Source organism: Hyalella azteca, unplaced genomic scaffold, assembly GCF_000764305.2.
Source record: "Hyalella azteca isolate HAZT.00-mixed unplaced genomic scaffold, Hazt_2.0.2 contig8197, whole genome shotgun sequence".
NCBI classification, from domain to species: Eukaryota; Metazoa; Arthropoda; class Malacostraca; order Amphipoda; family Hyalellidae; genus Hyalella; species Hyalella azteca.
In genome coordinates, this window is record NW_025938296.1 from 36,888 (window position 1) to 64,499 (window position 27,612).

Below are 27,612 nucleotides of genomic sequence, written 5' to 3' on the forward strand. Positions count from 1 at the left end.
GCCTATTCGTACAGGTTTTCACTGTGAACACTTACATTATTATCCTATGTTCATTCTTGTGGCAGGTTGGAGCAGGTTGCCCGCGCGGGCAAACCTGCTTTCACTGTGTGCGTACCCTTAAGTTATAACTCAGGTGGTGCAGGTCCACTAAGTTATCCATACTAACCGCCTCTAGCGTAGGGAAGCCATCCTTCATGTACTCGAGCTGCTGGACGATGTTGGAGGTCGGGATGTTCCTGGCGTCCACCGCCTGCAGGAACATCGCCGCGTTGGCGTCGGTGTTCATATTCACCCCGTTCTTGAAGGCCTTGTCTGATATCATCAGGCCCTGGGACGGGTGACGATGTAAATGCTTACGTTACGAGCATGAATGGCATATATCAAATATTCATGTGCACATTTTAATGTATTAAATATTATATACATAGATTCAATATCCAAGAAGAATATTTAATATATTATATACATAGATTGAATATCCATATACTTACCTTCCCATAATAAAAAAAAGAAACGCTCTAATTCTCAAACATTATTCTTACCATAGTGTAAAATTATATACAAAAAATGAATTCTCCATATCACTGAGAAAAATACAAATCATACAAGCAAACACGAATAGTGGAAATGATCCACACAAATATAGGCATTCGTTCTAGAAATATACTTCCAACGACGTAGTGGATCTCAATTAAATGCACCTGCCACAGCAAGTCTTAATAAAACGGCGATGTCGAAAAAAATTATCAGGCCGTTGAGCAATGTGAACTGATGACTTATTATACTGACCGGAATTCAGCAGCGTGCCCTTCGGGAAAATATGAAAGGTGAGCTGCTCTACAAGAGTTTTAATAGAGTTCGAAAAGCACTAATAAAGGCATTGTAGCAGAGGAGTACCTACCATCGGCCCAGATTAGAGTAGCGTAATTAAACGTGACTCGTTTTGTTAGTAAAAAGTGAAAAGAGAAACTCACCATCTTGGATGAAGAGGGCATGCCGATGGCCCCCGCCATCAGAGCTTCCTTATTGAGGTCCTTGTATATGGTGGTAGGGAGGGCCTCCTTGGCGTTACCTGGGACGCGACTCAACTGGGCCGCCCTGATCTGAAGTTTTTCATTCAAGAACTTTCAATAACCGAAATTAATCAAATATAATGAAATTCATTTTGGGACTAACAATATCAATGTGAGACCAAAATATTCTGTTTCTCATACATCATCTATCGTCACACGAAATATATTAAAAGTCATAACACGAAATCCGTCATAAATGTTGTTACAATTTCGAACGTGTGCTTGTTCTTACAAACCAGTAAAATGACCATATTCTTAATATTGATAGATCATTTGACAGTATTTAAATTTAAATGACTAGATTCTTATGCTTGTTCATGGGAACTTAAAAATTATATCTGAGAGTTGAATGCTCTTGTTATCAATAATCCGAATATGTTACTATGCTATTAAAAATCAATGGGGGTAAGGATGTGTCTTACGTCAAAATATCTATAGGTTTAGTAAGATACAAGTATTATAGGTACTGTTTTATATCATATGCTGTTCATCCGTTTCGCAAAAAATCATTAATGATTCTTACTTGATATTTCAATTTAAATGATTCCACCTCTTATTTGACTTTCTAGACATTCTTAGTAGTGTCTAGCACTATTTTTAGCGCGAATGGGTTGCTCTTAGATTTAGGATTTCAAGCATTTAAGGGAAGGTTCCTGGTAAAAATTCATTTGTAAATACTGGTCTCTCTGATAATTCACACACAGAATAAGATTTTTTTTGGAAAATGAATACAAGGGAAATAGAATAGGAGACCGTGAAAACGGGGGGACTTAGAAAATCTTTAAACACATATTTCATCTATGACCATGAAAAAAAAAATAGAAAAAAGCTTCCAGAGTCAACGGATATTCGTATTACAAATCAAATTATGTATGTCTCGACGTTATAGCTGATGAATAGATTGAATTTGAAATTTCTAACCTGGAAATTGCAAATAAAATCTGTGAGCAGAGCCAAAAAATCTAGAACCGGTGCATTAACGGTAAAGTTAAAAAAATGTCAAGCACCATATCACCGGTTTTCCCAACACCAATAACTCCTAATGACGGCACACTCATGAGCCACAATGCTCATTTATGTCCAGTTGAGCGGGAATAGTAATATACAATACATATTATTTTTAAAAATTATTTGAGCCGCTTGTTAGCAAACTCGTTTTTTCCAAGTTAGAAACTGCCTTTCTCAAAACCTAAGTAACGCATATACATCAACATTTGAGCTGTTATAAGCAACGTATCACATATTTTTTAACTGGAACCTGATAACGAAATCAGAACCGAGTCTTAACAGTCTCGGGCAAAAAGTAAATTAGTATGTATCAAATTTACCGATTATTGCGCATTGATTAGACACACAATCTTTCCTAATTGCAAGCATACCAACCCCTGAAATAAGGGTAGCCATCTGCGAGAGTAAATTAGTATGTATATAATTTACCGATCATTGCGCATTAATGAGACACACAATCGTTCTTAATTGCACGCATACCAACCCCTGAAATAAGGGTAGCCATCTGTGCCGTGTTGAAGGAGGAGTTCCTCCCCAGCACCGTCAACCTGTTGGTCAAGGACATGGCCGACTCATCGAGGTACCGCATGGGCGCCACGTTCAGGAGCTCGTCAGGGACGGCGCTGATGTCCAGAGAGTTGCCGCCGCCAGAGGCAACTTCGAACACTTTGTTCTTGATCAGCATCAGCTGGGGTATACACAGAGCTGGGCAGCGCTACTTTGAAATGTAGCGGCCGCTACCGCTACCGCTACATGCTCTAAATGTAGAGGGCGCTACCGCTACCGCTACACCCACTAGATTGTAGCGGGCGCTACCGCTACCGCTCCAATTGCTTGAATGTAGCGCCGCTACCGCTACCGCTACATGTAGCGCGCTACTGCCCACCTCTGGGTATACCTTACATTACCGTTAGGTCATACTAAGGTAATAAACCTAGCAAAATCGCTCTACTGACAGCTTATCATCATGCTGTTTCCATCAAATTACTGTCACATTACCGTTAAATTACTTTCACTAAGTCGCCACATCATTTTTCCCTTAAGTAACCTAAAATAGCCGCCGACTTGCAGCCATATCACTTGCATATAATAAAAAAAATGTACTATTCCAGATAGGAATCATTTAAATTCTATCACAATATGGTGATAGAATTGAACATATAATAAAAATATTAATTTGAACAAATTTCTTGAAGCTTCCTGCCCCTAGAGTAGGGTTTGCTTTCTTTGCGATCGCTTACCACTTGGAAGTTTCGTATTGCTACCACGCAGCACCAAGGACTAGCTGCATTCCACTAACGCTACATATTAGGGACATTTCCTTTTTTTAATTTAACGGCGGAAAACTTAGACCAGACAATTGACTTAAAAATGGAGGATTTTAGATTGAAGCTAATTTTCACTTATCCACGACTGTTAAAAATTGCTAGCTTTGTAATTTGTCAATTTGTTGTTGAGTGGTTCATCACACATCAGTAGGCAAAAAAAAAACACCGTTAATTGTCCCGATAGTATTTGCGTACCACCAGCACCAGATAGCCTGCCCTTAAACTTGCCCTAGAATTACTTGTACAATCTGCGAAGAAATACCCTTCTGATTCATTTATCAGGTTTTACCGATTAAATATTTAATAACCCCGTTTAAAGCTTAGAAATGAGGGACATTTTTAATTTCGTTAAATAGACTTTGAATAGGACTCGGCAGGAGCTAAATTATGCCAGCAAAATAACCTCTGAATTCAAATGAATCCAAACTGAATAATTTTCATCATAATCACCTATCGAGTGACTAAGCTCATTGCGCCTTTTTTATAATATAATTGCAATTTAATATCAATTAATTCTTAATGGGAACTTATTGCCACCTCTCCTTACTCAAGTTTTAATGGAGGCACCACACTCACATACTTCAACTTTACTAGCACTATGAGTAAAATCCAATTCTAAGCACATTATTCATCTTCTTTTCGTAATATCACATCACTATAAGCTGTCAACCTAAGACCATATCATAACCATTTCGAAAACCAGGGCAAAGCGCATACCTTTGTCCTGGCGGTGCCGCCGGCCGTGTTCTGGATGGCTGTCACGAGTTTCCTGAGGTCCTCGACGGAGATTGGGTAGTCCCTGAGCGTGCGGTTGAGCATCAGGCCTGATGCCAGGGCCAGGCGGTTCATCCCTGTTGTGTGCGTGACCATGGGCTTAGGGGTAATTACAAATGTATTACATTTACCAGGGTGTGTCCTAGTGCTCGTCATATGTCCTAGTCTGAGACCTAATGTTCTTCATATGGAGTAATTACGACTGAGGAACCCGAATGTATACTTATTGGATGATTTTTTAAGTCATGTAGTACTTCATTCTTCAATAGTATTATGCGTCCAACGCTCAGCAGTATTTGCCGATAGATGATGTAACAATGGATAGCTAAAATAACATCCAATGACTTGGAAACACTCACTTACTGCATCAATCAACAGGAATCGTACTTTTTTTGCTATAATTTGTGAGCTTCACTTGCGTTAAAATTTCTCACCCAGAATGCGGATTTGCTCGCTGGTGAAAGGCTGTGTGTAGTTGAGAAGGCTCTGGACACGTGCTTCCAGAACCTAAAATTGCAACAGAGTTTCAGAAATTAGGCCTTTGGTTATGGTCAGGAAATTTGTGATTGATTTAATTAAGATATCGAGGCTCAGCTAGCAGTCGATTGGGGGTTTAATTCTTCCATGACGTGTTTGCTTTCTCTAACCTTCAGAGTAACAAAGAAACCTATACTTTAATTCTAGATGAAATCTCACGACTACAGAATTTGATTCCCATGCAAGATATAAGTTAAATAAGACTAACTAACTTTATTACAACACTCGTGACTATAACTATTTAGCAAGGCTTAGTTAAAATTCTTAGCCGAGTTATAGCTGTACTAAGCTGTGGAGCAATAACCGGCCATCAGTCTTGAAAACTGCGCTTTGCCAATACTAATGCAGAAAAAAATTCCAACAGCCCGACCGGGTTAGCCTTATAGGGCTAAGAAGGATAGCCCGGTAGAGTGGACAAGCATTTATACCGGACGTATAGGTGATATTGGAGCAGTTTATAATTTATTCAGAGAGGTAGCCATCGATGGCTCTTCGATGTGCCACCGGTGTCAATGTGTATTTATTGGTGGAAGAAGAGTTTTTTCGGGTAGGGTTGCCATCGGCAGGTTATAGATGGAACATAGGGCGGGCACGCCATCGATGCCGCCTCGATGCGCTCCGGCGCTCCTCCTATAATTTCCTTTCATAGCCATCAATAATCATCGGTGCTCCACCAACGATATTTACTTGAGATGAAAGGTAGGTTTCGAGGGGAATGGCGGGAAAGAATTTTAAAGAGAGGTGACTCTAATCTTTATAATCCAGTTCCATGAATAACTCTAAAAAACATAACTATGAGTAGGATAAAGTTCTGTTTTAGGCACCTTATGAGAAATATAGTAATTTAAGCACCTTTCTAAACTGACACAAACCGTTTATTCAAATCACTCTATAACACTCTATAATGTACACTTAGTCACCCACTTTGGCGTCGATGAAGTCGTTTTGGAGCGCAAAGGTAGAAAAGTTTTTGATCTCGCGGCGAATGCTTTGGTTGTCGGCGTCAAGCACGTCATCCGGCAGGTCGGTCTCAAATACGAACCGCATGAGGCCCGAAGTGCGCAGTAGGTTAGTCACGTTCTTTATCTGCCGAGAGTTGGTATGAATAGGGATTGATTATGAAGTAATCATCAAAACCAAAAATAGCAGAAACTTCAAATGCCATTCAATAAGTGGCTTACGCAAATGTTGGAGGCTGGTCCGTCGAGTTCCTCCTGATCTGTTGTCAGTTCCTGTCTTCGAGTAAATAATATTCTAGTTCTGTCGATTAACTCGAATCAGGTATACACAATTTTGGAAATTTGTCCGTCATTAAGACTTTAAAATTTTCTAACGATGCAGCGAATAAATATCACGCAATGACGCACTCTTTCGATTTCCTGCTGCGAGTCCAGCGGCTGTGAGAGGTCGCTGCGCAGCGTATTCTCGGCCGCGAAGATCTGCTCGACGACGTACCGGCCCAGAGACCTCAGCTTTGGTGCATTGCTGCGCAGCATCTGCGGTGATGCAACACACCCAATCGGCATTATTTCCCGTCCCCCATACTGTTTTCAACCTTTGATTAGTATTCAATCTTACTCACACCGTCTCAGCCTTCATGTTAAGTACGACGTCGTTCTATGCGTGCCAGATTAAACGCGCTAAGTCTTAGCTGTCCACATGATTTATTCCATAAATTTTACCTCAAAATGTGTTACTGATTATCATGCTCAACCCAGAGTTAGTAAGTTTCCTTCTTGTCATGTGCAAGCAGCACTGAGATGAAAAAGGTAGTCATGGGATCCAGTATTGGGCAGTTAATTTCTTGTCGTCGCTTGCGGCCGGCGCATGAGAAGTGTCGAAGTTTGGGCATCAGCATGGCTATGTACGGTGGACGCAGCCATGACGTCCAATTCACATGAATTTAGTATCATGCCACAAGTCTTAATCTTTTCTCACAGTTAAGATTTCATCCTTCCGGGTCAAGAGGACGTCAGGCTGTAAGCGCAGGAAGACAGCGTCTGGAAGGATGCTGAGGTCGGTCATCTTGGCGAAGGTGTCGCGGTCCCAGTTGCTGGGGTCGCCGTAGGTCTTCTCGATGAGCCACGCCCGCAGCGACAGCATGTACTGGGCGCGCGTGATTGTCCCCTGTCCTCTAGAAACCGCCTGACTCGGGCACGAGGCTGACTTGCTGTTCAAGCTTTCCACGCACCGATTCACTTCTTCGTATCTGTGGAGCAATAATGTTTCAAAATTGAGAATACGGTGCTCATGGAAAGGGCTTGTCTATGACCTCTGCCGCCGCACGAAAACTTTATGGAACAAAAGTGTTACCTGATAAAACTTTCTATCAGGTATGAAAACGATACGACAGTTTGCAGAATTTCCCCATCCTAGGCTTTTCATGAACTCACAGCATTGCAATGGCGCGCGTGTCGGTGAGGTTGGTGAGCGCGGCGGTAGGCAGGTAGAAGAGAATGGGCTTCAGGTTGGTGATGTTCTCCGGCGTCCAGGCGAAGGAGTCCCCGAGCTGCTCCAGCAGCATGGCCACTTCCATTCCAGAAGCCTGGAAGTAAAATGAAGGATTTCAGGGTGAAGCTGGTTTCCACTTCGGTTGAAAATGGCTAAATTTGTTATTAGTCGATTAGTTGTCGATGTTGGACGCCCGTACGGAATAAAAATTACATCAATTCTACACTGGTGAGGGTTAAGTATTTTAAATATTTCCGCTGCTCTATTATCAAGGACTGTTCGATATTATTCTTAATTAAATCGAGGTATACAGCATTGAAAAAAGTGATAAGCAATGAAAAAGCGAAAACATGTCAAATTTTTAGCTATTCATGTTTAGGAGACCATGCGATATAATTTCAGTTCTATATTAGCGAATATAACGGTAACTTATTTGTACGACTAAATTAACCTCGCGGTTATCAAATCCAATTAAAAATTGAAAAGCTAGGTATTTAATTTTTTCTTTCATGTATGAGATGATTAGAAGTTATTTTTTAAAACAGGTTTTCGTTTGGAAGAAAAAACAAAGATTCTGCAATATTTTTTTCACAAGAACCTGAGGTTGAAGCGAAAATTGTAAATTCACATTCGGACACCGGGACGTAGCAAGATTTGGCGTAAATTCACACGTGTGGAAGGATGAGGATGTACAACCTTATACTGGCCTGTAATTAGTGCATTTGCGTTCTCCATTCTTCTTAGTAATACGATATCAAATGACACTAATGATATTAGGATACTTACGTTAGCTTCACTATATAATGTATTTGGGGCCAGTCTGTATCCAGCTTTGAATTGTTATTACTAATGATAAATAAAAAGTTTTCTATGCAAGATGCAATTAAAGTCAAGCATCACGACTCACGCTTTTGTCGATAAGCAAGCTCCTGAGCCTGTCGATGGCCTGGGCCTGGGTGACGTTGACTCTCCTCAGGACGTCCATCTCATCCCTGACGCGCTGCGACAAATACGGCGTCACCAAGTCCCGCGTGTCATTCCTCAGCGTGAGCAAGGAAAACGCCTGTTTTGGCATCGAAGAAAATGGAAGATGTGAAAAAATATAACTCAGTACTCACTGCAGTGAGTGACAGAGAGCGCATTTTCTCAAAATCGACGAAAAAGTGAAGCCACGGACAGACAGGCGGACAGACGGACGGACATGACGAGCATAATTGGGGATTTTTTCCATATATGAGAAAAGCACGCTAAAAACAGTAAAATATGGTGCTGTTGTGTTTACCTCATCTTATAGAAGTGCTAAACCGCTCACAGTAAGTTGTTTTGATTTCGGTTAATTAGAAATTAGAAAATTAGAGACATTTGAGCCAGATTTTTTTCAAACCTGTTGGTATTAACTATCAAGGGCTTTTACCATACAAAATTCTCAATTTTCGGCAACTAATAGAAGTTGTTCATTGTTTTAGTTAATAAATGTGGCACGCACTCCCGCAAAAACTCGCACTATCGCATTTCTTCATTTTTCAAAATCACCGAACTGCTCAATCCCCACAAACACCCTCTCACCACTCGCACTCTCATCTCATTTACATTCATTTCTCTTTCGCTACTCATTTTCATTCATTTCTCATTCGCTGCTCAATGCATTCATTTCTCATTCGCTACTCATTTGCATTCATTTCTCATTCGCTACACATTTGCATTCATTTCTCAACCACTACCCCTCCCCACATTCATCACTCACCCCGTACCGGCGCCACAAGTTGGACGGCAGTTGTTCCACGTCGTCCGCAGATAGGAAGCTGAGGTCGCCACGCACTAGCAGGCCTTTGAAGTAGTCGTTTAATGCGTTGTAGGCGTCATATCCAACGATGCGAGCCATCCTGCAGGGAGCTTTCTTATTACTTCTATACGAGAAGTTTCAAAGTATTACCTTCTGTTACATTTAGTTCTAAGTACGTCTCCACATTTCATCGGTTGTATTCAAAGTTCCATTATTGAGGTTGTGGTCGAATTGTTGTAGTTAGAATTGTACTATTAATTCGCGTTGAAATTTTCATCACGAGAGGTTTCGAACGAGAACACTTTCTTCTACTCCTAGCCTCTCACGTGGGATGATGATTGCATTGGCACACGAATGGTTGCGGGAGGATTGCTGGTGCAGCATGATTGCATTGTGAAATTTTTAAACGAAATTAGCAAGTTCATTCTTAGTGCCAATTAACAGATTCGGTTTTACAAGATTATGCCACATGATCAGACTATGCGTATGCACAATTGTGTGCCTTGTATAATTCAAGAATAGGAATTAAGTTTGTTTATTAATTAGTTCGATGATATTTTGCACTAAATATTACCAATGTGATAGTATCGCGGGTTGAAGCGTCCGAATGCATGTATGATGAATTTAAAGCGATCTTATTCCATAAATATTGATACTTATTATACCCTCGAAGTTTCCTTTTCATATCCAATTCTAGTTAATTATTCAACTGAATATTTGGTTGGATTAGGTAGTTTATTGTAAGAAAGGTATTTTATAGAAAAGGAAGTTTGAAACGAATTTTATATTAATTTGGTGGGTAAAGATTTTTGTCAAAATTGGAACTGATATTAGTATACGTACCAAAGGCAAAGAAATTTGACTATCAGTATGGCAAACAAGCTAATCGTACTTTAATAATTGCTTTCAATGAAATTTTATCGTATCACAATAAAACAGTGGAATTTAACTTACGATATAACCCGTATTAATTGAATACAAGAAGCAATGAGAAAAATAATAGACCATACTAGGTGAACCATGCAAGATCTAGATACCATTTTAGAGAACCTTGAACGTACAAAGTTTTATAGTTAAATAAATAGATTTACATTGAGAAAAATATTATAGAACACAAAAACTGAACCATGAAAGCTCTAGATACAATTTTAGAGAACCTTATACGTCCAAAGTTTTATAGTTGAATCAATAGACCTATATTACCCACACTTGTCGCTGCACGCCGGTGAGCCAGCCCTGGATCGCCTGCTGCAAGTCCCACTGCGTGCCGTTGACGACCGGCAAGCAAACTTCGGGCGACGACATTGTTGAGATAAGTGTTGCGAATGATGATATTTTGTTGTTGATTTTTTTGTTGATTCGAATCGAATTTGTTTGTTGATTAAAAATTCGAGGGTAATTGCAAATTAGAGATAAAATCGCTAACAAATGAAAACAGAAGCTGTAAATGTAAAAAGTAAACGCCTAAAACAGTAAAATGTTATTTGATTATATTTACAATATTAAATTGAAAGATAATTTAATTCTTCCGTCCTGTAAATGATTGAGTTCCTGGGTTACGGTGATTTATATATACACTGACGCTTTCTTCTTTGATTTTTTTTCTATACTGTGTCCTGATGCTAGTTTGGTGCACTCTGATATACAGTATATGGTCATAAAAAATTGATGATTTTTCCAGTAACGACTCCATATAACCTGTAATATCTTCGAGGAAAACATTCTGAATCGAGAATTATCCATGAAATTGAGTAGACAAAAATCGACGGAAATTAGTTTCAATATTTAAGTAAGTTATGACTCGTGTAATTAATTAAGATGTCCACGGACCTCGCCAATATTGTAAGAATGTGGAGGTAAAGCGGCGCAGAAGTCTCCGGACTTTACTCCCAACATTTAGATAACTAACGATCTTAGTTGTTCGAAAGTCCATGGAAAATGGTTCCAATATTTGAATAACTCCAAGCTTATCCGATAATTGATGTTTAACTATCCAATTTGCACAAAAGTTATATTGACATATATTTTTAAAAATTCGAAACATTTTCCCATTAAGTATTCATGGAGAAAGAATTATGGCGAATTTCATTACATTCCACTTATGTACATTGTACACACATTATCTTCAAATGTTCCATAGAGTTTCTAATCTTTCGCGATTTTCTAGTTTTTCCCAAATGATGACAAAAAATGTAATTTTTGCTATTTTTTTGTGTCTCACTAATCATATACCAAATCCCATATGACTTTCAATCTTATCCATATAATTTAGATTCAAGAAATCGAAAAATTCCATAAATTTTCCTAAAATTTTGAACGAATAACGAATTTATTCCATGTTCATTTCGTACATTTCTAATTCCTATTAATTTCAGGTGTTCACTAATTCTAAATTTATTTTCTGGTTAATTTTCTTATATTTCTCATCAACGCAAAAATGTTTAGGCCTGGCATTGGAAATAAACGGTGTCTATCCGAGTGCGCCTAAACGGCGCCTAAAGTTAGAATAGTTCTACATGCAATAAACATAAGGTTTTGGAAAACTTGAGTACAGACAATAATAATTTCATAACTAAATGATTCATAATGTCATGAAACGTTATTTATTCTTTTATACTCATGAACGAATTGCTTAATTGAATCTTTCGACAGCTTAATGGAATTTTATATCAAGAGAATCAGGTTTATTCTGCTAGTAAATTCATAGGAAATGCACATGTTCTACAAAGTTCATATGAAAAATGTAATTATGCGTCGCGAAATTCATTTTATTGCTATCTGTTCTCTAATCATGAGCAATCAAGAATATAATGCTGATTATTATAAATAATAATATTAAATCTCAGAACTGGGAGCAATGAAAAAATCTCGCACAAAAAATGTGCCAAAATTTCAAAAATTCTGCGTATTCTATTCCCTATTAGCTTCTTTAATCATAAAATGATTGAAGAACTCCCTTTAACAAAGGAATTTCCCACACTCACCGGAGAGGTAGAGAAAAAGCAGGCAATATATCCGCATCTAGAACACGGAATAGACATTTGTAAATTTCCAATAGAAACTTTAAAATTTTTAAATAGACACTTGTTAAACGAAAATTCGGTTTTTTCATTGAAATATTGTAGCCATATCATTTTTCACCCCGAAAATTTGCAGAATTGCTTGATGCAATGCAAATATAATGCAGTGCAAATATAAAAAATATTCGATCTAATCATTTGTTAGCTCATTTTCTCATTTATGGAAAAAATGCACTATTGTGCTCGCCATGTCCGTCCGTCTGTCCGTCTCTCTGTCCGTCCGTGACCTCAAGTTTTCGTCGACGAGAAAATGCGCTCTTTGTCACTCACTGCAGTGAGTACTGAGTTATATTTTTCAAATATTTTCGCGCTTTCCATGAAACTTTTCAACCGCTAATTTGTGCGCTTCTTATCCAAAAATAAGAAACTATCAGAATTCGAAGTAATACAAACGTTTTAATTAACATTTAAACACGGTTCAGTTGGTTTAATTGCGTTATAGGTTGACTGAGTCCAAAGTCAACTGTCGTTCTGGTCAAATATTGACCCACATGACTGTCACAGTTTAGGATATATATTGGATTTTAATTCAATTAAGCTATATAATTATCTTAATTAATTTATTAAATAATCGTAATAAATAATTAAGATTATTTCAAAGCTTCTGTTGCTATTTACCAGGCTAACTTTATTTTGGGAATGGAAGACGACTCTTAAATTTCTTCAGTCTAAGCATTGAACTCTAAATACCAAGTCATGCATAGTAACAAGTATAAATACAGATGGAATTACACAATTATAAATATAGTAATTAATAAATTTTTTATATCAGGTAATGAAACACTAGTTACAATGTTCAAAAGGATTTTATTCGAAAAAACCCATCTGATATTCTGAAAATTATAATTTGAAAAAACGACAAATTTTCTCGTGTTATAGTTGTTTCTTGCATTTTTGTAGACATTAATAGCTAAATATTGATCACTTTCCTATTATGTAAAATAATTTTTCCAATACAAGTTAGATTATTGTTCACAATATGAAATTTTGACCTCAAATAATGAAAAGTTGGCTACTCAAAATACACAATTATGAGTGAAAATTTGATGTGTAATCGATAAATAGTATGAATTTCCAGATTAAATTTAAAGTTAGTAAAATTAAAATAGTTAAAGTTAGTAAAAAGTTAGTAAATTATTAAAATTAAAGTTAGTAAAATAAATAAATATAAAGTTAGTAAAAGTTAGTAATTGTTGATTTTGAGTAGTAAACTTTTCTTTACTAAGTTTTCATTACTAAGTTCAGGGAGTGAACTGTTGCTAATTATTACATCGAGCATAAAATAATCAAACACCTGTTAGAATAAATATACTATACTATAAATATAGTATTCAAATAAATTTCGTTTTTGATATCAGGTAATGAAACTAGTTACAATTTTCCAAAGGATTTTATTCGAAGGATTTTCGACATAAAATAACTTAACTTGACCTAAATAACTTAAGTTAGCCTGGTAATTAGCACCAGACGATTAAAAAAATCTACCGCTTAATTGAATTAATACCCAATATGTATCCTAAACTGTGACAGTCATGTAGGGTCAATATTTGACCATATAAATTAAAAAAAATTAATCATAATTACCTGCTAAAAATACATTGATATGGTCTTAAATCACCGTTAAAATGTACTATTAAATCATAATTTGAACGGTTTGATTGGGCGCGTCACAAAAAATAAAAACACAAGCTTTTTGTAGTTTTTTTTTCTACAAATATCTTTAAAATAGTTTGCTTGGAATACCAAGAACTCGATGAAGTAAGACATAAAATAAGTTTTAACTAACCTTGAGGGATGCTGACAGGTGTTTGGTTACTTTATGCTCGATGTAATAATTAGCACCAGTTCACTCACTGAAAATGTATTCTTTCCATCTAAAAAACGATCCACTTCCGTCAACAGCGACGAAGCAACTGGTGCAGATAAGACCTTTTAGCAGCCTTTAATAGTTCACGGAACACACCTGTGGTCCGGCATGGCTCTACAGCACGCAAGCCCAACACCTTCACGGCTCGGTGGCCTCAACGGAAAATTCCTTCTGCGTTGGCCATAACAGAATAAATGCGAATGAGGTGAATGTATAATTGACTGGCTCAAATTCTTCAATTTGTGGCATCATGATTGCATGAGAAAAATATTTGAAAAATTTTTAAGTTAATTATTTTCAAATATCTCTTATTTGCTGGTCCTAATTAAACTACGGCACTTCTGATTTATGTGCCCGTTTGGTGATAGAGAACAACGTCTCTGCTCTTTTGGTTTTTAGAGTTAAATTATGAACATATAGGTCTTCCCTAGATAATATAATTTTCATTATAAAAAGTATGAATAATAGTAATAAGAATTTTCTAGGTTATCAATTGCAAAATTTATGAAAATTTTTGACATTTTTGACAAATATGAGTGACATACGGTAGTTGTAATATTAGTCAAAAGTCATTTGTCGTAGTTGCACATCGAAAGTGACATAGTTGTACCTAACTTCAAATAACATACAGTGAAAAGTTAGCACCAAATCTCGCTTGCTTGCGTGTCGTGTAGTACTGTGTCTATCTACGCCATCGTCACCTCATAAAACAATGCGGCTGAAATGTTTTCACCGCCCATATCGCAGTGCGTGAGTGTGCAGATACTGTCTGCCATTGTACTTTTTCGTCTTTCTGGACACGTTTTTTAGGCATTTGCTCGTTAAAATACTGATACGAAAACCTAGATTAAAACTTTAATCGTTACGTTGTTACCTTGCAGGTCTGTATTAATGTGCAAACAAAATTTTATTCCAGTTGAAGTCTTGTACAAGTTAAAAAAATAGCTGTCATATTTTAGTATATTTTTAGTCACCCAGAAAGAAAAAATAGTGTCGGTTAAGAAGTCGGTTAAGTGAAGGCCTAGGCAGTCAAGTCAGAACATTTTGTCTCTTGTGTCCGTTCGAAGTTGACTGAGCGATTATAGGCTATAGTTTGCTACTGTCAGGTACAAGTGCAGTGTGGTTAAGTGTCTTGTAATTATTGTTCATATGAATTTTTGTAATAATATTATAATTCTGGTCTTAAATAATCCAGGTCTTTTTTCATTTTAATATTTATTCATTCGTTCTATTTCGGGCCGAGTAGAGGATCTCTCCTCTTGAATTCCATGTTAAATTTTGGATTTCAAGCTTCTTGGTCTACTAGACTTATTCTGATAAAGAATGAAGTCTGATTGAATCATAAATTTAACTGTCATCATTAAATACGGCACAAGAATCTTGCCCCATCATTCTTCCGCACTTAGCCTTCAGTAAACTTTAAACAAAACTTAAAATTTGTAATTTCTCACAATAATCGAATTATTGTGATTATTATTGCCTAACGATATTTGTGTCCTTCACAATAATCTATTGCAGTTCATTCCTCTCAAACGAAAACATGCTCTCTTGAAAGGTCTAGTCTGGAATAAAAATAATGAAATAGCTGGAATCATACCTATCGATTGTTATAATTGTTGGATTGTTCAATAATTGTCTTCATTCACTTTCAATGAGCTCATTAGGCCCTAATAAGAAAGCTTCTCTTCAAAGGGCTGGGCTAAACAACGCTCCAGAGAGGAAGATATTTATGCATATTCGATTAAAGACATCAAAAATTATTGACCAGAAATTCAATCCACTCCTCGCATTCTATGAGAAAGAAAACCAAATTGTGAATCATGGTGAGGTGAGATAAATACTACCTAGCCTATACAAAAATTTATGTCTTATTCCATGTTGAAAGAAGTTCTATTCGTTCAAGTAATAAAAAATGCAAGTGATGCTGCATGGCCGGCTGAAGGTTCAATTCTGAGCTTATTTGACGGCGTGAAGGAGCAGTAATTCATCGGAAAGTTAATATTCCTCATTTAATTTACTTATTTAATTCAACCATAGCTCAAAAACATCCATAAGCCTTATTAGCATTCATCAAATAATAGCCGGTTGTACTCAGCCCAAAGCACTTCAGATTGAGAATTATGACATCCCTTGATCGCATTACATGACATCAGTTTATGCTCATCGAGAATGTACCACACAACTCCACTGACATTGACCCTCATTAATCATCTCAACTCTCACAACTTCACTGATATTGACCCTCATTAATCATCTCATCTCTCACAACTCCACTGATATTGACCCTCACCACGCAACTCCACTGACATTGGCCCTCATTAATCATCTCATCTCTAGAGTATTAGTTGGCTTGATACCAATATCAATACGCGAAAGACGCGGGGTAAAACCCGGGGTGGCCCCCCATTTTTACTCTCCAACAGCAACTAGGGAGCATAAATTATATCGAATTAAGCATTGCCTTCAGTTATCATTATCCCAATATGGATACTGACCTGAACGTGACTAAGCTAACGAGCGTAAAAAGAAATACCTCGTGAAAATAGTCACGCTGCTTCAATTTCACGTGTAAAGTTTTCCTACACGGTCTCTCATGCAACTTGCAATGAATTTGATGCAAAAAATAGCATCGTATTAAATATTTTTTTAATTAAAACAGTAATTTTTTATTACCAAATATGTTTGGAATTATTTGGTTCCATTTATCTATCGTCAAGGCCATCACAGACATCACTTCATTTACGTCGGAGCACAAACTGCCCCCAAAAGGTAGCTTAAATTCAATAGTTACTGATTGTAAAACAAGTTAATCTGCCGATTACTTTTCATTTAGTAATATCACTTATTAAATAATCATGGTAATTGATTATCTAATGCGAGTTAATATAAATTAATATATATTAAAATGGTCTTTGTAGGGACTAGCACCTGTGATCTATAAACGTTTTATTCGTTGATTAAATAATCATGACAAGTTAATTATCAAAATTATGAAAACTCTTTCCGTAAGCGATGTCCGTCACATTATAAGTTGTTAATTTAAATGATGTATTGAGAATAATTCTTTGTTATTACTCAGCCAATTTTGTAATCAATTTGCCTTGAAGATATTCTGTCCTCAACTTCAAATCATGGCGTGGATTGCATGGCAGATTTGGAACTAAATAATAATTTATTAGTCTATTCATTTGGATCGATTTGGAAAAATAACTAGAAGTACTAAAATCACTTTATTGCTTAAATCGCAAATTAACAAGGAATTTAAAAACAAAGAAGATGGCACAGAAATTCACCATGTCGTTATAAACAGAAACGTTTTGGATTCCAGGTCCATCGTCAGTTCGAGAAACCTAGGAAGTAAAAACAATCATTTTATAATCCAAAATTTAAAATCGGACAATAAAACCTTAAATTGACAAATAAAAGACTGAACAACCTAAAATAACGCAGAAAAACTGGCCTATCAGTTAAAAATATCAAGGGAAGGGGAACTGAGTGCTTAATTTAAACTAGGCTTTTTGAAAATATAAAAGTGATTCTAAAATTCAAAAAATATAAAAGGGATTCAAAATATGTAAAAGGGAGTCTAAAATTAGAAAAAAATCAGGTGTTAGAAGCCAAAACTCTGAAGTCGTTGACTGACACCGGTACACTAGTCACTGATCGGCATGAATTCGAACTGATAAATAAGGGGGATGTGCAAGTAAATTTAGAGTTCGACGTCCAACTTCCTTTATGCTCTGCAACTCTGGAATAAAAGTCTAGAATTTTAGAATCCCTTATCTTTTCAAACAGAAGCCATAGCCTAAATTCCGCAATCAGTCCCTATCCATTTGAGATTGTTAACAGATTGGCCAGTTTTGTTGTGTTATTTTAGGTTGATTTGTTTTTTCATTGTCAATTTTAGTTTTTTAAGCCGGACTATGAAATTTTGATTATAAAATGATTGTAATTACATCCTAAGTTTGTCGAACTGACGTTGAAGCTTCACTCCGAAACGTTTTCGTTTATTAAAATAGCTAAATCATAGGAAACTTTTGTCAAAAGAATTCACCCATACTACACAATGACTGAATGAATCGACATTTCAACGTAAATCTCAACATAAGTTCTTGACAGCCGCGCAGCAGAAAAGGCAAAAATTAAAAGTGTAGGTGATTAGATTCATAAATATCAACATAAAGAACAATATCTGTGTTTGAAGATTATATAAAGCTCCACACGCGGTAAGTTTGAAAAATATTGCTGACGCTAACGATAAACAGTATTTAAGAATGAAAATAGCATTAGAGTATGAATTGCATGAACATTTAGATGTAATGACCTGGACAAGTATACTAGTAATTTGTAGGAGAGCATTTTATGAACTTTTTAATTGTACATAAATTTTAAACTGAATTTTTGTTTGCATGATTTAGTTTGAATAATCAACGTTAAACTTATTTATTTTTATTTTAACACAAAGAAGTATTTAAGTGAACATGACTCGCTTATGATATTAACCCACCAACACATTCCTACTGAAGAAGCCAATGGTATATCTTTGCTTTTAACTTGAACAAGAAATGAACCCATTTCTTTTCTTTAAGTTTTTAGACAATTCTAATACACATGAGTGTCTCACAAGTAAGTCACTGTTGACGTTGAAAGATCCGAAATGTACATGAATGACACACACAAGTACATTGGTGTGAGAGTACAAGTTCTCTCATTTAACTTATTGTTCTAGTAAGTAACCTTCAAGTTGCTCAAGAATAAGTGTCATATTGAAAAACTCCCTGATCTGGGTGTGAGAAGAGGTTCTTATGGCTGCTGTGACTAAATGGTTAATGACGAAAGTCATTCGTCATCAAGTATCGTCACGTATCACAATGGAAATGTTAGAATTACCGTCCCAAATGAACGGCGGAATATAAAATCACTCCTAACACTCATTAGATTTCATTTTTCGTAAGAAACGAATAAAATTCAATCCTACCGATGTTTTCGTAACTGAATCATGAACGGCGTTTTTTTAGACTTAGTACCGTTTTTTAAATAAGCTGCCGTAGTGCTGGGCAGCCGTTCAGCACATGTATGCCGTGTGGCTAGGTTGGGACGCCATACAAGCCGAATCATCCGAAACGGAGTCCGGAACCATCCGATTGAGTCTACATCTGTTGATTGAGTCTACATCTGTTGATTGAGTCTACATCTAACATCTGTTGATTGAGTCAACATCTGTTGATTGAGTCTACATTTGTTGACTGAGTCTACATCTGTTGATTGAGTCTACATCTGTTGATTGAGTCCACATCTGTTGATTGAGTCTACATCTGTTGATTGAGTCCACATCTGTTGATTGAGTCAACATCTGTTGATTGAGTCAACGTCTGTTGATTGAGTCTACATTTGTTGATTGAGTCTAAATCTGTTGATTGAGTCTAAATAAATCTGTTGATTGAGCCTACATCTGTTGATTGAGTCTACATCTGTTGATTGAGTCTACATTTGTTGAATGAGTCTACATCTGTTGATTGAGTCTACATCTGTTGATTGAGTCTACATTTGTTGATTGAGTCTACATCTGTTGATTGAGTCTACATCTGTTGATTGAGTCTACATTTGTTGACTGAGTCTACATCTGTTGATTGAGTCCACATCTGTTGATTGAGTCTACATTTGTTGACAGAGTCTACATCTGTTGATTGAGTCTAAATAAATCTGTTGATTGAGTCTAAATAAATCTGTTGATTGAGTCTACATCTGTTGATTAAGTCTACATTTGTTGATTGAGTCTACATCTGTTGATTGAGTCTACATTTGTTGAATGAGTCTACATCTACGTGGATTCAAAATGCCTCCACCAATTGTGCATACTATATACCGACTGTGAAGTGCTTGAGTTTCCATGTGCTCAATGCTTCAATTCAGTTGACATCATTACCAGGTCAGCGATGTGTCAGGTGAGAACATCATCAGTGCAGGAATGGTGCGGAAATATGTTAGAGCCTTAAAAATGACCACACAAATATTTATGATACGGAACGAAGTGAGAGGCCATCAGTCATTAGCGATGGCCTGATTCGAAAAGTGAACTGTAAAGTTAATGAGCACAGTCAATTCATGAGTTCGTCCTTAGCTGAAAAATTTATTGCGTTCTCAAGAAGTGTTCTGAACGGAATTGTCTTATCAGTTTGTCTGATCAGGCGGAAAGCTTCCTGACGATGGCATACAAAAGCTGGTCCCAAGATACGATAAATGTCTCAATATTAATGGGAATTATGTAGAAAAGTTGAATTAAGTATTTCCTTTCAAGTGGATAACTTATTCTTGTAATAAATTTACTTTTTAATGTAAAGGAGGTAATCACTTTAAACGAAATGCCTCGTACTTACTAGGTCAATCTAATGGAATTATTTAGATATAATTATCTTTGTTATGGCTTTAGGGTTGTTAGAAATTCCGTGTTGATTGTAGAAGCGTTGCTGAACTTATGACTGACAATGTTGACGCTTCAATGTAATAACTGCTGGAGATGTTGAACGTGATGTCTTCTACCAAGCGAAGACATCGAAGAGCAGCGACAGAAGTGCAGCAGCAGCCGACATTCCTGGGAGTAGAAGGCATCCAAGGAGACGTAAATTCAAATACTATAAAATGTTATTTTTTTTGCTTGTTTATGCTCTAAATCATGAAAATCATAGAGCAAAAACAAGAAATAAAAAAATTTGGTACGTACAATGCTGTCTAGAATTTGAATATTCTGTATCTAGTCTCAGTGGATTATTTTCCTTGTACACTAATAGATCCGTTAGGGCAATGTCATAAAAATTCCACTCATTAGCATTCTACATCGTATCACATATTTATGTTCATATTGTTGCAATTGTCCATCCAACAAACTAATATGTTCATTTTTGAATTCGAAATTGAGGGTAATAATATTACTATTGCTCATTGAACCTCTGAATTAAGAATTTGGTGTCGTAAGGCCGCAGAGGGCTTTCTAGAGAAGGTCGCACTAATTATACGTTATTCTTTCCCTAATTTTAATGATTATATTTTCAATACATGAATCACATTGTCTCTAGGTACAACCGACCTCATACACGCATCAACTCTGCATTTTTCTAAGGTTAAATACTTCATGAAGAAGACAACTGCTGCCTCGCGATGAAATTACCTGGCTTCGACATTTCATCTCGTCCCGTGGTATTGCTCCTGTTGGCCGGACTGCCATAGTTGGTCGTTGAGCCATAGGTGGTCGTACTGCTGGAAATGGTCATACTGCCGTAGGTAGGGGTACTGCCGTAGGTAGTAGTGCTGCCGCTGGTGGTAGTAGTACTTGCCACAATCGAGTTGTTGCCGAATCGTTCGTACAAAGCCATCGATGTCACACGCGAAAGACTGCTTAGCTGATCTGGGCTCATCGCCTCCAGGAGGAAAAAATAATAAATTAGAGCAATTGTTTCAACTCAAACAAGTAATTAGTATGAATAAAATATCAGAGCCACCAAAGACCAAACGCGTGCAGTGATGAGGTGCTGCGAGCAAGCCAGCGGACACCGCCACTGCTTTTATGCACATTGCACCTCGACCAAGAGAAGGCGCCGGATAGTTAGCCGTTAAACATCGTATATAGCCGCCTAGATGGCGGTTATAAAAATCCGTGACACTTTTTTCACAAGTGCAAAGCTCGATTACACAAGAACATATTATAATTAAATAACTTAACAGTTATTTTAAGACTTTAGGAAATCATCACAATAAAGCCTAGTGTTTCGTACTAGTCCGAACACGACACGATCGAGTAACTGGACTCACGTTACGGCCATTTCCAGCCCATAGATAGGCTGCGAAAGCATGTCTTGACGAACGACTAAACATTTTTTTTCAAATTGAAATATGAAGATTTTTTGGGGAGAGTCTAGCGAGATTCTTACCAAACAAATTAACATTTAAAGGTTAGTCGAGAACAATTTTTCTCCAACGACAAGTGCTTTTCTCAATAGAAAAACACGGTGCTCATTCCGCAAACAATATTTTCATCGAAGTAGAGCAGAGCATAGTTAGTGCAATCCCTTTCTGCATTGTTAAAAAAGGAAAGTTTCATTTATTGTCTATCGTTGTCATCAGTATGTATAAAATATTCAGGAGTAGTGAGCAATGTACATGCCGTCGTAGCAAGCTACGTTGAGCATTTGACTATGGATCTGCTAGACCCGGGTTCGAATCCTAGGAGCGGCGCGTTGAGGTTTCACCGACCTGCGAGTGTTATATAACATCTAAACAATATCTATAAGAGTTATCACTTGCACTGGACTACTATGAATGGACGCAGCAGCAGGTTAGTGAGTAAGTTTTCTGCGATTGTAAATGTCTACCAGTAAGAATGCGTGGAGTGGTAAGCCATTACCACTTCATAAAACCGAATGTTGATAAAACTTGTCTCCAATTATTGTCCTCTTTTTTTAAAGCTGTGGTGAATACCGAGGTAGCACAGTTCCCTAGGCCGAAGTTCTGTAACACTGCATAATTCCGTTTATCATAAGAAAAATGTCGACTAATTTTTCAGTAGTGAGTGAAAAATGTTCTACACCTGCGCATTCATACCAAGTGTTCCAAGTTTTCTTTTATTCTCATTTTGTTCAACGAGTTTCGCAACAGTTATTTAAAATGACGAACGTTTATATTGAATTGTCCCTACATTTCTCTCAATGCACAGGAAGGGGACGACTTTTTTACCTCATTGTCAAACTAAGTCAGAGCAGGGATACTGGGACGAACCCAATACACACTGCTCAGTGGCCGCCAGGGTTGGGACCAGGCTCTCGTAGCTATCTGACTTGGGACCAGAAGGTAGAACAAAAACGGACACAGAGAAGCTGCTTTACTTGCTCCCCGAGCCTTAGGCATTTACTATTTTAGAGTCGGGCTCGTTTCTAAGTTTTGTTAGAGTTAGAGCGTTGTCCACCGCAAAGTCCAGCGACAACATCTGAAAGTATCTCAAGTGTTTTTCCTATTCATTAAATTTCTATTGATGATGTGCTCAACTTTTGTGAACTAAGTGGTTTCTTCCAAATAATGACAGTGATATACTTCATTACTAACGAAACTAATAAATTTTAATTTTAGGACTACGTGGATTTGGTCTACTTTAAATTCAGCATTAGGAATAATATTTCATCATGCTTTTTACAATACTAATTATTAATTGGGATTGTTTTTCTCAGCCCAGGGTCTTGGCTTAGTAAGAAGAATCATCAATTGGAGGTTTGTCGATAAGTCTGCTATGTTTTTCTGTAGATGTTTGTTATAAAAAAGAACGTGGCGAAAACAATTATTGTAATCAAGATGTATGTTGTTTTCACAACCATGCAATGTGAGTTTTGATCTATGTAATGCTGTTAAATTGCCGGATTTCAATTTATTACACGGTAATGTTGTACCTCGATACAAAGACTGGTCAAGGAATGAACGTGCAGTTTGTTACAAATTTCCATTCGTTTATGGGTGTATTTATATTTTTGATTAATTTATTGACTAATTTTTCAATTTTTAAGTCGAGTATTTTTTTACATCAAAATTTTTAGAACAAATAAAATTTGTTGATGTATAAATGTGTTTTGATTCATTTGCATAAGTTTTCTCCAGATGCAACTGTTATGGTGTTCGTGCTAGCCGTTATTGTGACGAAAAAAGTCAGCCTAGGCTCTGGATTTTAAAAGCAGCCTCTGGGCAACTCGCAAGCTCGGTATGGCTCGGCTCGGCCAACTCTTCTCATACTCTCGTTAGACTATAAAGTCGCATACGAGATTCTGACCAGAAACTGATTTCGATAGGGCAGATTTTATAGAACTGATTTCGATCGACTCAGAATAACAATGGCGCCAAGTGTAGCGACTATTCGCCGAAGCCTAGGCGGACACCGGATTTTGATAGGGTGAATTACTAATATGATGCCACCTGTAAGCAGGTACCGAGGGCTGCGTTTTTGTGTAATACGCACAACGGCCGGATTTCGGCCAAAACGGCACTGATTCGGTACCAGCAAACGCCAATAGGCATGGAGAGTTACACATGAGCCAGGGCAGTGGAGCAGCCCACAGTCGCTTTAGCTGAGACCCAGCACGACTGTGGCGTTGGTTGTGTTTCAACGTATGGCTTTACCAGCGGCGCCAAGGTGGTACCCTACGTACTTTGGTACCCTACGTACAATGATGGCTTCGCTGGACATGGCGCGCAGAGCGGCAGGCGTGAGGCCGGTGAAGGAACTCGCGTCACGGCCTGCGATTTTGTCATAGGGGATTCCGGCGAAGACCACACCCATCTCACGCACCTGAAATCCAATGCGTTAGTTTTTATAAAATATAATGGTTATAACAATTGCTCATTGTTAGCAAGTGATGTTAAGCTTGGTACACCAATTACACATTCGTAAATGACATACATTCTTGCTAAGTGATATACTGGAAAGAATATTACTGTAATAAGATTATAAGTTGTTTTCATGAAACAAACGTTGCATGGACTTCACAGATGCGAAGAGAGAATGCAATTGTCACCTGAGCTTTGTTCATGTTGAAAGGGTAATACGAGAGGGCTTTCAAAGCTAGGGGAGTCAACACGTTCTCCCTGCTGCAGCCTTCTAGGGTGACTCCGAGGTAAGTCAGTGCGTTTCTGCACGTAAAAAGCGATTATGATTAAAAGTAAGATAGCGTTGCGTAAGTGAGCAAAAATGATATCAACCGAGATCTCCTCGATTTGCTACTACAAAGTTTGACTGAAGACGACGTACCTCATAACTGTCCGACCCACCCGAATTGCAATGGAGATTTTTTAAAGATGTATAAAGAGAAAATTTGACCGTAGAAGACTTCAGTACATACGTACCCAACTCGTTCTGGACTAAGGGAGTTGATGAGGGAGGCGTTGGCGACGCACAGGAGGCGGTTGTACATGGCGAGCTGCTTGTCCGACATGTCGGCCAGCGACCGCCATGTCGTGAGCACCTTGTCCGCGTACTCGGAGCTGGGAAACAGAAAAGAAGATCGTGATACAATAATTTACTTAGCTGAACTTAAGAAAATTCATCATGTGGTATACTAGATGTTTGAAAACGGGAACTGATCTATTGCAATATAAAAGAAGTAAGGTAAATTCTGATCGTACATAGGGGAGTGAAAGAATATTGATTTCATAAGGGATAAACGTCAACTAATATGTCATTATATTGGCGATCGAAATACGTTCTGATTGATCAAACTGTTGTAAATTTGCTTCTGAAATAAGGAAAAACTGAATGTCATACATTTAATTTTGGAAGATAAAGATATATTGATACCAGTTCCGGCTTTTCGTGCCAAAGACTGCAATCATGATTGGACGTCGATGAAATGAGAAAGAGGAGACATTCACCAAGCCTGAGAAAGTAATGGTGTCCATGCGTACCAAGTAAATATAATAAGTATTGAGTAAAATATACCAAATGATGCAGCACTCATTATGTAAAAGATAAGTAAATAAGTACGCCCAACAGTAATGTGTTACCAAAAAATGAGCCTAACCCTAAGATGTTCGTTAAAAGGCATAGAACCGAACCGAAACTAGTTTCGGTTCAACTTTATTGAATGTATATTCTATCTCATTCGTTGCAATTCATGCGAATTTTCAGGCTCAGGCGCTGCCCGAGAACACAATAAAAATTATCGTTTTCGTCTGATAAATTATCTTTCACCTCATAATATCGTCAGTTATCATTCTTTATTGTCTAAAAAAACCTTTGGAAATTACATGTTATGATCAGATGTTTGCGAATCCCGATTTCGCGCTTCATCCGAACATCGTGTCAAGGTTCAACGTCAAAATTCAGCGCATGGTCCAGTGGTCGTAAATCAAGATTCAGTTTCGTCCTGCTTTCGCGTGTCAAGATTCAGCGTTTAGTCCTTTCGTCGCGTGTCAGGATTCAGCGTATGGCCTTGCCATCGTCCAGTGTAAGTAATGAGCTTATAAGATTTATGTTTTCGTCGTTCATCATAGGTCATTATCGTTTGTTAAAATTCATTGTGATTATGTTTATTCATCCATTTTAGTTACTGTTTATCTTGAGCAAAAATTGCTTGCTGTAACTTGCATCGCCGTTTATAAAATGAAATGCTCGATTGCTATCAACTTTTGTTATTTGTCATATTATTCGTTGCGAGTCAAAACCACAGTTTCATATGTCATAATATATAATTGGAAATCCATACCTGGTCGTCGGAGAACATCATCTTTTCGTTGCCCAAGACGGTGACGGTGTCGGAGAAATCGTTGGGAGGAGCCAGGCGCGGCAGGTCACGGATTTCATTAGCAGGGATGCCCTTCATGATGAAGTTCATGTCTCTCATGAGATCGTTCGTGAGAGATGACCAGGAGCGCGTGCTCAGGTTTTCCCGAACTTTGTTTGCCAGGACCTGCAAATATGGTGTGATGTTATAAAGCGCATTTTGTCAGATGATAACAGAAGACCAGGAAGTGAACTAATGTGCAACAATGAACTAATCGATAATATGAAAAGTCTATCAGACTGCGAGTCAACGATAATACAAGATTGAGTTCTTCACGAATTTCCATGGTAAGATGAAAACAGATCGTCTACCACTCATGGTCCGCCAGCACCACTTGGTCATCTACTCATCGAAGAGGTTGACGGCAAACACACAAGGGTCCTCAGACTTCACAAAGTTCCGTTTTTAGCCTTAGCCATGCAATGTCACCGCTCTACCCTAAAATTTTAAATGCAGGGCCACTTTGTCTAGGCTAAAATTATAAAAACCACTGGCCTCGGGACGACTGCAACAGCATATTAGTCAACAGCATATTAGTTCCAATAATTTAATAATTTCTCTGGATGAGAAGTTGTAAATGTTTGGCACGGTGCCCACAAAACAGCTGGCACATTACGGCCCTATTAACATATGTATGAATGTTAGCAGGCATGTGCTGACGTTTGTAGCGACTAACCTTGGCCAGGCTTGTAACCATACATGCCATGGGTGAACGGGTTCATACCTCTTACAAAATTAAATGGAATGAATGAGCCGAGTATTAATTCTGCGATTTGAGATTAGAAAATTAATTACATCCATCTTTAACGTCAAATTGAAAATTTTCCAAAGTCGATACCATTTTCGCTCCACATGGGACGATTATCGTTACATGGTGAGGTCACAATATACACAATATGATTACATTATGGCATTGCTGCAGTCAAATAAAAATTTGAAGAGAAATTTTATCATCGACACTTTGGATCAGAATAAGTTGCTAAAATTACGCTATGGTCACACTAGGGCTGTTATTCAATCTAATTAGAGTAGCACAGCAGTAACCTGGGCTGTGCCGGCGTCCATGTAGCGGGACCCCAAGGCCCCCAAGCATTCCATTAGGACGTCTGTGGGCGCATTGCTCAGTTCACCGTAGCTGATGTCGTCCGCGCCGCTCACCGACGCGCGGTTGCACAGCGCCACGTCGCTCACAGCTGCACGGCGAAGCAAAATTAGCATGTCGACCGGACAAATGAGATACTGATTATGAAAACCAAGTGTATCAAAGTTGATTAGAAAGCATTAATTGATACAGTGAGAAGCAGTTGATAGGTGTCGACCGTTTACGCAATATTGGTGAAGAACGAAGTATAAGTGTAGCTTGGAGGGTGAGAAACCACATATAATGGATGAAAGTGTCA

At 37.7% G+C, this 27,612-nt stretch overlaps 1 protein-coding gene across 1 annotated transcript; it reads right to left on the bottom strand.

Annotated features, from left to right (window-relative positions):
* Positions 1 to 24,036: 24,036 nt before the first annotated feature.
* Positions 24,037 to 27,310, bottom strand: LOC125178239. Its single transcript, XM_047881529.1, has 6 exons — positions 27,257 to 27,310; positions 26,135 to 26,338; positions 25,302 to 25,306; positions 24,777 to 24,914; positions 24,449 to 24,563; positions 24,037 to 24,222 (listed from the first exon to the last, which is right to left on the bottom strand). The coding sequence occupies exons 1-6, from the start codon at positions 27,308 to 27,310 to the stop codon at positions 24,037 to 24,039; spliced, it is 702 nt and encodes a 233-aa protein (XP_047737485.1).
* Between the last annotated feature and the right edge of the window lie 302 nt (positions 27,311 to 27,612).

Bases quoted from the DNA above. Each gene is read 5' to 3' on its own strand.
- LOC125178239 (XM_047881529.1), bottom strand. From the start codon at position 27,310: ATGGAATGCTTGGGGGCCTTGGGGTCCCGCTACATGGACGCCGGCACA. The intron at 24,564-24,776 runs GTACGTATGTAC...TTTTACGTGCAG, and splicing joins CTTAGTCCAGAACGAGTTGG to AAACGCACTGACTTACCTCG. The intron at 24,223-24,448 runs GTGACAATTGCA...ATTGGATTTCAG, and splicing joins TCAACATGAACAAAGCTCAG to GTGCGTGAGATGGGTGTGGT.